Source organism: Drosophila tropicalis, unplaced genomic scaffold (genome assembly GCF_018151085.1).
Source record: "Drosophila tropicalis isolate 14030-0801.00 unplaced genomic scaffold, ASM1815108v1 contig_393, whole genome shotgun sequence".
Classification (NCBI taxonomy): domain Eukaryota; kingdom Metazoa; phylum Arthropoda; class Insecta; order Diptera; family Drosophilidae; genus Drosophila; species Drosophila tropicalis.
In genome coordinates, this window is record NW_027172855.1 from 782,005 (window position 1) to 795,745 (window position 13,741).

Consider the following 13,741-nt stretch of genomic DNA (forward strand, 5'->3'; position numbering starts at 1 on the left):
GGCATAACCGCTGCACAACGTCTTGGCATTGAGTCAACCAGGTCTTGACAGCGTTTGACCGGAATTTTCCTCAGGACTCCTGGATTACTTTCCAAAGCGCCTCATTGTTGGTTGGTTTTGCAACAGCAACTGCCTTTTTGATGTCAGACCACAGATTTTCAATGGGGTTTAGGTCTGGTGACTGTGCCGGCCACTCCATTACATTAACAGAATTCGTTGAGAACCACTGCTTGGCTTTCTTACTGGTGTGCTTAGGGTCGTTGTCCTGTTGAAAGACCCATATTAGCGGCATATTGTCCTCAGCGTATGGTAGCATCACCGTCTCCAAGATATTCACATAAACATGCTGATCCATAATCGTTCTCACCCAGTATATTGGACCGACACCATAATAGGAGAAACAGCCCCATACCATGACACTGGATCCGCCATGTTTTACAGTCTTTAGGGTGTATTTGGAGTTGAATTCCGAGTTTGGTGGACGCCGGACGTATGCTCTAGAGCCTTTTCCACCATACATGACAACCTTACTTTCGTCAGTCCACAGTACGTTTCTCCACTTTTGGGAGGCCAATTTTCATGCTCTTTCGCAAACTTTAGACGTTTAGCAATGTGTCTGGCGTTTAAAAGTGGAACCTTTCTGGGGCTGCAAGCTTTTAGATTGTTCTTCCGAAGGTATTTTCGAACTGTTTGGACACTGGTTGACACATTGATGTCCTTTTTCAAATCAGTTGCAGCCTTAAAAGGATCCTTATTACTCTCTCGGATTAAACGACGGACTTCATGCTGGTCAGTTTTGGCTTTCGTCCGCGAGTTTCGGGCTTGGGTTTGAACTTTATGGCATTACGGATCATTTTGTTGGAACATCCGACCAAATTTCCAACTTCGCGATAAGATTTTCCCTCAAAATCAGGGTTTGGATAAGTTTTCGCTTTTCAACAGAACAGTGTTTACCGCGACCCATTATTTTAAATATTTTGGATTTTTTTTTCTAAAAGTGCTTTTAAAATTGACTTTGATCCAGGGTCGATTGAACAAGTGTTTTTTACAATGCTACCCTGGTAAATAATACGGTATTTCGCGAAATACTGCAAGTGGTGCTATTTTTAGTTTCGGGTATTTTTGAGTATATCAGTTTTTTGTAAAAATCTTTGAAAACGTTGGATTTTGCAGAATTTTTTCTGCTTCCATTAGTACAAAGTATTTTACGTTCAAAAACGTATTCACATGTTCCTAGAACCTTAAAATAAGCCTGGGATCCTTTGAATACATTACCTCGAGTGGTGCTTTTTTAAGTTCGCGCTGTAATTGATTTATGGCCAATGGATTGCTGCCACTTCCAAACATTTTTCCCTTCAAACTAAATTTAGACAAACGAAAAAAACAAAAACAACTAATTTAGTGAGAGAGCGAGGTGCCGGGAAGAAAATCGAAAAACTGAAATGTTCTTTCGATTTTGTCACGTTTTGCATCGACAACGACAACGACCATGGGGTGATCATGATGTCGTTTTGAGATGAATGGTTGGGGTTATTTTGGGTGGGAGGGAAATAGTCGTTTTGGTAGTTGACTCTCAAGTTCGTTTGTTTGTTTTCCTTTTTTGGGGTAGCACGTCAGCCTACTGTCACAATTGACACTGACAATGCGGCAGGTACATACCTAATACGATCCCATATCATCCTACTCATGTATGTATGTATATATACTATGGAGGAGACATGGACGTGCCGTTAAGTTGTCATTGGTGGGTAGGTTGGGTGGGTGTGCTGGAAATTCTTATGATCACTTTCAGTTTCAACTAAGACGAAAGATTAATTGAACGTGCGCCAGCAGTGCGAGTTATTAATCTTGTCGAGCTTAGGTCCGCTTTGCTCTCCTAACTAAAATATTGTAAGTTGTTGGTGTCTGTGTGGTGTCAACTAATGGGGCCGCCACTTGAGCCTTGATTATAGGCATCCCATTTCCATATACATAGATTTTGTACATCTTTTTCCCTGCAGCTGCTGCTTGCCACTGATCTTTGCTTGTTTTTTTCTTTTTTTTCGTCTTACTATCTGTGTGTATTGGATTGTGGCCTGCTGCCCCCACCTATACATAATTTGTTTATTGCTTTGTTAATGCAATTTTTTACTTGGAAAAGGTCTGAAAAGAGAGGGGACAAATGCAATAACATAAATATATTCCAATGATCTGGCGGGAGCAATTACTGGGTGAGCCATATTTTGTCACTTTTTTCCATTCCTTCCTTCTTTCATTTAGGTGAAAGTTGAGGCATTTTTATGGCAGAACATAATTTTTAAGAGCATTAAGTGAAGAAATGTGAAATTTTTAATGTATTACATTACATAGTTTATTATAGAAGGAAAGTTTATCAAGGAATCAGATATTGCGCAGAATTTGATCATTTGCTTTGGCCAATCTTTCTTCTCCATTGATTAAAACTTTCCTTTTCCCATAAACAAACAGTTTATTTAATTTTGTTGGTCAATAGTTCTCGTCCTCTATATTATAGACAGATTTTTTATTTTTATTCGGGAAAGCCACTTTCATTGCTTTTATTTGAGCCTCATCATTTTGAGTTTCCGGATTATTCACCAATTCCTTCTTTTGCTCCTCAGTGACATTGACATGTGCTTCTGTTTCAACTGGCGCTTCTTGCGCTTGCAACTTGGCAGCCTTAGCTTCTTCCTGCTTTCGTTCTTTTTCTCGTTTTTGTGTATGTTTATCCCACAGTTTACGCGTTTTCTCAAAATCTTTAAAACGTTGCTTTTTCTCGGCCTCCGTTTCGGGCATCTGACCAGCAGCGCCCTCATCAACTTCATCCTCATAACCTGCTGGTGGCACAGCATTCCAATGCTTATTGTGGTAAGCCGTTCGATTGCCATCGCCAAAGAAATAAGGCTTAGAGCGTTTATATAAATGTGGATAATATAAATATTCGGGTCGTTCATTTTCCATACGTGTGGTAAATACGAAAAGTGTAAGTAGAGCAACTAGAGGAAGTGCTACACATAATGAAACCTTTTTCCAACGATTGGCATGCTCTCCTTCGGGGTCTAAAAGAAATCAAATACCGAAAATTAATTAAGTACAGGCCGAAAATTATCTTTGAAATGTCTTCAACCTAAGCTGACTTTTCTGTATATCTGATAAACATAAACATAACAAAAATCTTACTTTCTGCTTTTGGTTTAGAAGAGCAATCATTTTTTGATCCTCCGCCAGATATAGCTGTTAAGTCTTTGTTCTTCTCCTTTGGTTTTTACTTTTTCATCGGATTCCTCGCATGACTTTTTGGTATTTTTTTTTGTATCATTTTTTTTTATCAGCCTCTTGGGCAGAAGTTTTTTCCTTAGGTTTGCATTTACTGCCGCCTCGTATTACTAAATCAGCATTATCCGAAGGCTTCTTTGGTCCGGAAGACAACGTCCGTAGATTTACATTTCTTTGTATTGCATTGATTGGATTGTTCCCTATAAATTTTATAAGCTGAAATAGTTCCATGTTTTTATAAATTTTGAACCGAGAATTTTTAACCTGAATTTCCGAAAGTTTTAACACATAATGATTTTGTTTCAAAAAATAGATGCCATGACGTAAATTCAAACTACTTGTCGATCTTTATAAAATAATATTAATGTACTCTACTTGGTATACGTCGACTTATTTAACTTTTAGAGAAGAAATACCAGAAAGGGCAAAACACTAACTTAATTACGATAGTCGAATTTTTATCGCAAAATCATTACCTCCCTTTTGAAACCGCAAATATCTTCTTGAACTTCCTCCTTCATTTTGCAATAACCGAAACTAAATAGTAGCATTTTGTTGCCTTAACTCATGTTAATAGCTCCAGGGTCTGGTGTTATAATAGTAGTCAGATGATTCTCATAAAACAAAAATTCTTGTTGGTACCGGAAATGAAATGGATTATGGCGATTATTCTCGATATTTATGCATGTATATTGGCGATCAGCATTTTAATTCAGATTCGTTGCAAACTCTTTGTGCATATAAATATACGAAGACCTTGTCTCTGTGAAAAATATTTAATTGGAAGTATTTACTTTGTCAATATTACATTCTTATAATAATGAACACTGCTCCTATTTTTGTCACTGTGGGAATTTTGTGAATCTCCTGGCTTTCATTCCTTAGTCGTTTCCTAACTTCCGTTGTCGTTTGGGCCCAGGTGTTTGGTGCTGCATGTCCAAGTGTAATTTACACTTGAGGAATAAAGATTTGCATATTCTTATTACCCTTGATCTTGTTGTTCCTGTTCTTCGCACACTTGCACTGTTTGCTTTCAGATAGAACCGGATGTTCGTTTAGGGTTATTGTTGTTGGAAAAGTGAAAATCATAACACACACTATTAGGGGTTAAAAATAATGAAAGGCCAAGCAGAATTGAAGATGATCATCATTAGCATTTGCATAATTTGTCGCACATTTCACAAGTAAACGTAAACAAGGTCCCGGAGGTCTGTGGGAAACTAGATGAATGCCGTTGGTGTCAATGGTTGGTTGTTGCTTTAATGCTATGCTAATGGGGTAAGGTGTGCACTTCCTTTGCTTCGATTACTCGAACCCCTTTTTTTCTCTAGCCGATTGAATGTTTATTAAAAACCGGATGACGCAAAGTGTTTAACGATATCTGTCTTTACTTTTGATTTTGTTATTTGCATTTAACAAACTGATATGATTTTGGAACCCCTCAATTCCAAGAGCCTTCACCATGCAACATTGCAGACTTTAGTGCGTGAAAACATGAAACTTATTAGCCCTTGCACCTTAGAAAGAAGAAGTCGACGTCCAGGTGTTCCATAGAAACTGAAAACTTCCCCCCGTGCGTACCGGTTTCTGGAACTTTTGCTTAGTGCTCCGTGGTGGTAGTGCCGGTTGTGGTGGTGGTAGTGGTGCTGATAGTGGTAGTGGTGACTCGCCGTCTTGGATTTTCGCCTTACTCAAGGTGTTACATTTAGCGTTTCATTGCGCCATTTTGTAGCTCTATCTCGTCTATTGTTGTTGGAAGACGTTACGTTTTATGATTTACCTTTTTTCAAGGAGTGTGAGTGTGAAAGCATTGAGCAGCCAAGCAGCTGCGTCGTAATTGTAGCAAGTTTTTGACTGACTTGGCATGTGCTACGCAATTTATAGTTATTTTCGGGGTGATGTGTTTTTCTTTCCTTTTTTTTTTTTTGCAGGCAGGTAAATTCAAAAGAACATAATGAGTCACTGGAGAATATCATTCCAGCCGATGAGCTTGATCAAAAAGTGTTTGAATATAATACAGTTTATGACAAGATATGAGAATATTTTTTCCCACAAACGATATTTAAAATATATGGCTATTAACTAATATAATAAATAGTACATGGAGAATATAATAATGTGAGATTAAAAAATTATTAAATTTTTTTTTAGACAGGTTTTTTGTTAATATATTAATTACGCAATAGGCTTTAAATACGGTCAGCGAGTGGAATGATTAAAATGGATAAAAATACAATAATTAATACAAATATTTTAAAGACAAATTCTTCTATTGGGTTATCAAAGGAATTCGAAACCGAGGAAGGGCGTAAAAGATTTTACACAACTTTTTGCACGATCCATGGATATTAAATACATATATTTTATACAATTATCCAAATGACGGGAAACCATTTAGGCCATCAAGAAATATTACTAAAACGCCATCAACTTTGGTTTTAAACTCAACTATCATTTTCGAACAAATGCTACTTTTGCAATTTATATATCTCAATCACATATTTTACTTGATTAAAGTGCATTTTAAGTTACACGAATCTTTACACCAAAGATACATTCTTGTTCACATTTGGCCTTTCCCTCAGGTTGAGCCTACCTTAGTGAAGCCGAAAACCACAAAAACGTTAGCTTTGTGTTCATCTCCCATTCCACAGATTGTCGTCCACCTCTGAGTGCCTCACTTCAAAGTGTCAAAATGCCGCATAATGAAGTGCAAAATGTCATTAATTTGTGCCCCAGCTGCATGGCCAGGCGCAACCGCCACACAAAAGCAAAAACATGAAAAGAGAGTCGGGAAAGTGTAAGAAAGAAAACGGCATTGCAGAAATCTAAAACCCAAGCCGACATTGTCACGAGCTCAAACATTATTCAACCGACTGAACAGAGGAAAATCGCTAAAGAAAATACAGATATACAGAGAGAAGAGTGAGATGAAAAGGGTGCGTAGGGGGAGAGAAAAAGAAATGACGAGGGGTCGGAGAAGAAAGGCAAGTCGAGAGAAGAATGCGCTTTGGCTGGCTGCAATCAAAACAAGATCTTAGAACTATTGGCGCCGCGCGTCCAGCTTGGACCCAGGTCAGTGAACAGACGAGTTGTGAGTGCCGCTGCCGCTTTTGATATCTGATATGGGTTATCAGACGGTTGCTGTTGCTTAACGGTAATTATAAACAAATAAAAGCACACAAAAGCCTCAGCCAAAGATTTGAGTCTCACTCCCCCTCTACCTAATGTCTCGTCTCTCGCTTCCGACGCCGCATAAATTAAGTCAATCTGAAAATTGGTAGCTCTTAACTATAATTCAAACTAATTTGTTTTATTGACAGCCTTGTGAGCGAGCCTCAGCGATAAGTCGGCCCCCCACAAAGGTGAAAAAACACGAAGTTTTCAAAAATCGATCTCAAAATACCCTGTACGGACTGATTGAAAAATAAGTTAATGATAAGTCTGATGAATATTAGGAAAAATTATAAATTGACAAACTAACCGCTCATCGAAGTGATGATCATATTGGTCATATTGAATTGATGTACGAAATGATGAAACAAAATATATTTACATACCCATGTATTTTACCAAAAATCTAGAACATTCTAAAAAATTTCCAATCATTCTGTCATTTTATACGTTAACTTCCATTATAAATAAAGGGTATTAAAACCAAAACCACAAATTGGTCAATTCAATCGAGTCGCAAGGCGTGTTTCATTAGTTCAACAAAATGTGACAATAAATTAAGTTTCCAACTAATTAAATATTAGTAAGAGATATTCATCTAATAAAATTGGTTGGAAAGAAGCTTACTAACTTACTGAGAGACACCATAGACCACCATAGACCGACCACCCGACAATCCGTTCATCTACGATCAGTGATCATTGATCACATCGGTAGCTTTTTTAGCTGAGCTTGACTAATAATAATTTTCATTAAAATGAATCATGATAATGAATTGTTTATGTTGATGTTGGTGGTTCGCTTAAGTTAAAAAGTTGCTTCATGGGAAAAAGAGATTAACATCAACATTTATGTTAATGCCGGGCATCATAAAAATGAAATATTTGCCGATTTATTGAGTTTGATTTCGGTTTTTACCATATTTTTTGTCTGCTTTTTTTTTGCGTCTGATTCACTTGCAAATATTTGAAAATGTTTTATTTTTTCAACACTTTAATTTGCTTATCTGGGACAAACATCCTCTTTTTCTTTACCTTGCAACATCTTATTTGCTCAATTTGAAGGGCATTAAGATAAAGTTCAAGTTCTTTTCACAATTTGATCTGAAAGTTAAGGTAAAAAGACTAATTATTTAAAAAATTACAAAAATAAACCTCACCAAATTCACTAACTTATTTCTATTAACTAATTTTTTACTTGAAACTTTTCTTTTGTGGTAGTTGAAATGACTAAGAATAACATTCTAGCAATGTTTGCTTCTTATTCTAATATGTATTTTATATATCGCTAATCGAAAACGTTGCATTATCAGTTTTATTTATTAGATTTTTAATGAAAAATATCAAAGAAGTTAAATTCGGCTATGCCGAAGTTTATATACCCTTGCAGTCCTTGACAATAATAATTTCACATGTTCAAAATTTGTTTTCTGCAACTCAATTCATTAATATACAAACAAAACAATTTTACTCTTCATACTATGTACAATTTGTTCTTCTTCTTCCCTCATTCCTAAGCAAGCAACGCACGCATACACATACAGTTTATGTAGCGTTGCGTCTGTGTGTGTATGCATGTGCTCTGTTAACAGATGGTGACGTAGTAGGCAGCAAGCAGAGCTGCCGGCAGCGATTGAACCGATTTATATAGACTGTAACTTGTGTTCTATTTATCCGATCAGGGTCAAATTTTGGGATCTGAGATTTTATATCAAATTCTATTATATTGGTGAATTTCATGGGGATACTCCAATTTTTGCAAAAATTTTTGTTCCAGAGCTATATGATATAGTAGTCCGATCCCAAAGATTTTCATACTTTATCTCACCCGGGTAAAAAAAGCTCCCAAAAAAATTTCATCCCGATAGCTCTTAAGATGGCTGAGTAAAACGCGTACGCACCGACGGACGGACGGACAGACGGACAGACGGACAGACGGACAGACGGACAGACGGACATGGCTATATCGACTTAGCTTTTCATGCTGATCAAGAATATATATACTTTATGGGGTCGGAACGTCTCCTTCTGTGCGTTACAAACATTTTATAATACCCTCTCAGTTAAAAAAGGGGGAACTCGTTCAGCTTATAGTCACTTGATTATTAACATTAAATATGGATTGTTGTTAGATAACTTATAGGTCTAGATCATGTTACTTAATAGGCAAAGCATACTAATACTCTTGTTTCAGTTAGTTATGATGTTTGCAAATAAATGTTTATATGAAATCATGAAGTGTATTAAGAAGGAAAGAAAGTGAATTTAGAATATGCATACATATATTCGCATAAAATTACCATACCATATCCATAATTTATCTGTTAAATAAAAGGCGGTTTGTATGACATTAGGTATTGATAACTGATCAATTTCTAATGCTCAATTACGTCAGCAGCATTACATAAATCACGTAGACAACATGTAGTCTGCCCTACGGCTTACCCAGTTGGCACACCGGTTTCACTTACAACCAATTTTTTGGCGCCAAAAGTAAACGTATGCTTGGTCTACCTTCGGCAGGACAAAGACGACGCATCCACCAAAAACCAATTCGTTTTTGGTACGTGTCATTGCAGGCAGATGTATGTTGCAGTGCTCCGACCCTCTTTGAGCTGAGATTTGTTTTTCAAGATCAAGACTATGTGAGATGCCAACCCCTAAGACGGCGTAGGAAAGTAACGTCTAAAATTAAATGCAATTCCACCACTGAGGCACTGGTCCAACAACCACGAACAACAGCAGCAGCGGCAGCCGGAGTACCACCAGCCGCCCAAGCAGACAGCAGCAGCCAGAGCAGAGAGAGCACCACCATTTTGGGGTGGGACAAGGTTCTCTTGTGATGTGTGTGCCAGGTAGATTTGCACGTACCTTTTTCCCCCCTGCACATTTTGACGAATATTTCTTTTTTTGGCGCATTCCAAGGCACTTCTTCTCAGGTATCGGTACAATATGCGGTGGCGACGACCCTTTTTTGGGGTGGATGAAAGAAGTTTTTCTGCAATTGCCACACAGCTGGCGAATAAATTGAAAATGAAATGAAATTTCACGGCCGTTAGGGGTATTTATTATTGTTGTTTGTTGAGAGCCACCTGGGCGGTGGTGTACAAGGGGCCGAAACAATGCCACGATCAGTACCAACCAACAACAACAAAACAAGCAGATACAAAAAGGTTGATTTACATTAAAGAGAACCTTCTCTTGGTTAGCTGTTTGTTGGAGTAATTAAGGAAAAGTTTGTGAAATTTTTGATTCAAAATTTTGATTTGCCAAGTGATTGTCACGTGCTGAGAGATTTCTATCTAGCCAGCTGGTTTATAAATGAACCATAGCTCAAAGCAAGATCCACTTACTGATCACTACTATTGATTGATATGTACATGTATAGCATATCGTAGAATCTGAGGATTTGTCTGAAAGCTGTGCCAACCATCTTTAACCTAACTCCAAACTTTGACGAACTTATTCCACTACAATAAATTTGAAAATCAGTTGCTCGGAAAATCTCATCATTTAACCTGAATCCAATTTCGAAAATGATTGACACTTCTTTGATCCCATCCTAGAGCTGAGTTAAAACTTAAATCGTAATATGTTTCAGTATTGGAGATCTAAAGATTTAGTTAAGATGCAAAAATAAGTCACTCATTTGAATTGTTGTTGAATTAAGTAGTATTTATTCATATTAGTGAATTACGCTTAATGCATTCTTAATACAAAATGTTTGTTCATCGATCACATCAGCTTATTCCCTGAACTGTAGCACAACGAATAATAGTATTTTATGATTTGAAATTTTAGCCTTAAAAACCCTTTTCATTTCTATTTAAAAACATTTGACTGATAAATCTCTTTTAACGTACTAATCATTATTTGAAAATTTCATAAAACTGAAGATCAATTCTCATCAGTAAAGTATTAAAATCAAACAGAGAAATCTAAATAGCTTTTGACTTTGATCTTGGGTATAACGTAAAACTTTTAAAAGATCTTTTAAGCAGCTTATTTTCTTTATGCTCTTAAGCTTAATTCACTCTCGTGCTACAAATGGGATCCCAGTGGAACAAGAGCGCCAACAACTCCAAAGAGAACTCCAAACACACACATACGCGGAATAAGCGTTAGCCAATTGGCAGTTAGCTGGCCCCAACATAAAGGTATTCTTTGGAGAGCACTAAGAGAGCTTGCTCACCTGCCGTGTGACGAAAGAGAATGTGCTTTTATTTTGGAGAGATAAGCAGAAGCACCACCCATGTAAAAGATACATATAGGTAGCTTCTTATATTATATGTGTACATATATATAAGCTCTCACACATCAGCTGCCTCTACAAACACACACTCACGCAACCCAAAGAGATTGACCGAGAGAGTAACGCGATCACAGGGGAAATCTCAGTGGCAGAGGCAGCTGGTGGCCAACTGAACGACAGAGAAAGAGAGTCTGAGAGAAGGAGATCTCGTTTCGCTCCGCTGTGTATGGCACGTGCTAAGACTGAGATTTGTTGTTGTACTGGTGCTGGTGTGCAGCAGCTGGAGGAGCCTGGAACCTCCAGCTGTTCAAAAATGGCTCGTGTAGTGGTGGTTGAATTGACTCGCCAACAGAGAATCCCTATTTCAAAAATCGGAAGTAGGTATAGGTAAAAGTGGGGTTGATATAATGTTCATCGTCGTCACTTAGGGATGATCTTCATACGGAAGAGTCTATAAATTTCAACTGATCCTGGCAGCCGGGCATCATTTGTAAACGAACGGCTCTAGTGGAAGGTTGGCGCAACAGCAGCACAAATTAAGTCCTGGAAAGTAGTGATCAGTGATCAGTAATAGACATACCAATCAACAAATATGGATATTAAACTAAACTACAGCAAATGCCCGCTGAAAAAGCGACCAATACAGTTCGAGGAGCCATCAACCGATATACATCATTTGAATTATGGTGAGTAGAAACAAAAAACCGAAGCATCTTATAAGTGCAAAGTGTTTGTGACAAAGTAATGGACATATAAGTCAAAGAACTTAAATCTAAAGCATCGTAACTGAAAGAACTAGCTAACAAAAACACTATAAGTTGGTCAAATGCAGTCTCATAATTCGTGATTCTGGAATTCGTGCTTTGAAAATGTATAAAAATTGAGTTTATAAACGAAAATGTATCTAGTGGAAGCTATTATGTAAATAATAATTTCAAAACCAAAGAATAAAGGGGACTCCATATAGGGACTCCGTACAATTAATAAATTTAACATATGTACTCACATTTTTGTTTTTGTATTTTTAGATGAAGGACCCGTTGATCTTAGCAAAGCTTCAGCTGAGATACCACTTCATCAACAGGCTACAAATCAGCCAGCTGCCACTGACTTGCGACGTCGATTCGATGAGCATTTAGCTAAACGCATTTGGCAAGAGACCCGTGAAATAGCACGAGCTTTTCCCGATGTCTTTACACGCGAAGAAATTGCAAAAAGTTTGGCGCGCTTGGGTTATGGTGACTATGAATTGCCGCCAGAGGATGAGGTAATGATGGATTCAGAAATTGAACCACAAACGATCATCAAAGAGGAGCCGGAACCAGAGCCGGAGCCAGAACCTGAACCCGAACCGGAACCAGAAGATGTTTTACCACTTCGTAATTATAATAACAATTTGATGAAGAGCATAGCGGAATATGAGGATTGCATGAAGCTTAGCCAATCACTAGCACCTCCACCCCCAATGCCGAATATTGCAGAGCCAGAAGATTTGAGTCAAAATCGTCGTCAAGTGTTGAGCGAGAATGTCAGTCTACATAATGTGGCAAGAGCTTTGCTCTCCATGCAACAACAGAAACCGCAACATCACCACCAGCAGCAACAGCAGCCGCTGCATCAACAGCAACCCTGTGACGACTATGAGAATTTCGAAAACAATGAAAACCATCATCAGAATCTCAATCAATTAAAGATCAAAAGCAGTCATGATCTATACTACCAATGTCAGCAGTGTAATAAGTGTTATGCCACCTATTCCGGTTTGGTTAAGCATCAACAGCAGCACGCCTATGAGAGTACGGAATATAAGATAATACGTAGTCATCCGGTTAGTGGCATAATACAAGATCAAACGGAATTCTGTTCGGATCAGGCCTCGGCTCTAATACAAGCAGCAAATGTTGCCAGCGCTCAGTCAATGCAAAAACCAGTGGGAGTGCCGCGTTATCATTGCCAGGATTGTGGTAAATCATATTCCACATATTCGGGCTTAAGTAAGCATCAGCAATTCCATTGCCCATCAGCGGAGGGTAATCAGGTGAAGAAGGTATTCAGTTGCAAGAATTGCGATAAGACCTATGTGTCTTTGGGTGCCCTGAAAATGCATATAAGAACACACACGTTGCCCTGCAAGTGTCCCATATGCGGCAAGGCCTTTTCGCGCCCTTGGCTATTGCAGGGTCACATTAGAACCCACACGGGAGAGAAGCCCTTCAGTTGTCAGCATTGCAATCGCGCTTTTGCCGATCGCTCGAATCTGCGTGCTCACATGCAAACCCATTCCGATGTTAAGAAATATTCCTGTCCAACCTGTACGAAATCCTTTTCTCGTATGTCATTGCTGGCCAAACATCTGCAGAGTGGCTGTCAAACGGACCAGCAGCAAGAGAAACCACAGCATCATTTAAATCATCATCAACAATTTAGGGAAGATCAGGAGCAAATCTTCTATGCAGGCAGTGAGGAAGATGAGGCCAGAGAATTAATTTATTAGTCAAATAAATAGTCGTCGTTTATTTTATATTTATTTTCTTGTTAGTTTTTCAACCAAAGAAGAATTAGTCAGTGCCAAAAAGTAGTCGAGACAATTTTATTGCCTCTTTTAGGGATACAGCCCCTCGAAAAAAAGGATATACAAAAATAAGTTGTTTTTGTTTGTTTGTTAGAAATTTTTAGACAGTGTTTTTTCTACTTAAATAGAGAAATCGAAATGGTGCCAAAAAAGAAGTCTTAGTCTAAGTATTTAATATTTGATCTAAGTATTTAAAGTTTAAGTTTAGTTAATTAATTTACTTATCATTTAGTTCATATCAAACTTAATTTTTTTTCCTATTTAACAAGAATTTATTTTAATTTATTTTATTGTAAATAATTTATTTTATAAACGAAACGAAAAGAAACCCATTTAACATATAATTTAGGTTTTTGTAAATAATTTAATTAATTTAAGTCAACCAATAAAAACAGAACAAAAGGGAAAACAAAATATTTATTTGATTTAAGCGAACAAAATTCTCTTACAGAAAGTGATAATTTAAAAGAG

General features: G+C 37.6%; 1 protein-coding gene across 1 annotated transcript; it reads left to right on the top strand.

Moving 5' to 3' along the window:
* Positions 1–11,290: 11,290 nt before the first annotated feature.
* Positions 11,291–13,264, top strand: wor (worniu). Its single transcript, XM_068284869.1, has 2 exons — positions 11,291–11,384; positions 11,727–13,264. The coding sequence occupies exons 1-2, from the start codon at positions 11,291–11,293 to the stop codon at positions 13,190–13,192; spliced, it is 1,560 nt and encodes a 519-aa protein (XP_068140970.1). The 3' UTR covers positions 13,193–13,264.
* The last annotated feature ends 477 nt before the right edge of the window (positions 13,265–13,741 follow it).

Coding starts and splice junctions, on each gene's coding strand:
- wor (XM_068284869.1), top strand. CDS start 11,291: ATGGATATTAAACTAAACTACAGCAAATGCCCGCTGAAAAAGCGACCA. Junction 11,385..11,726: donor TATACATCATTTGAATTATG/GTGAGTAGAAAC, acceptor TTGTATTTTTAG/ATGAAGGACCCGTTGATCTT.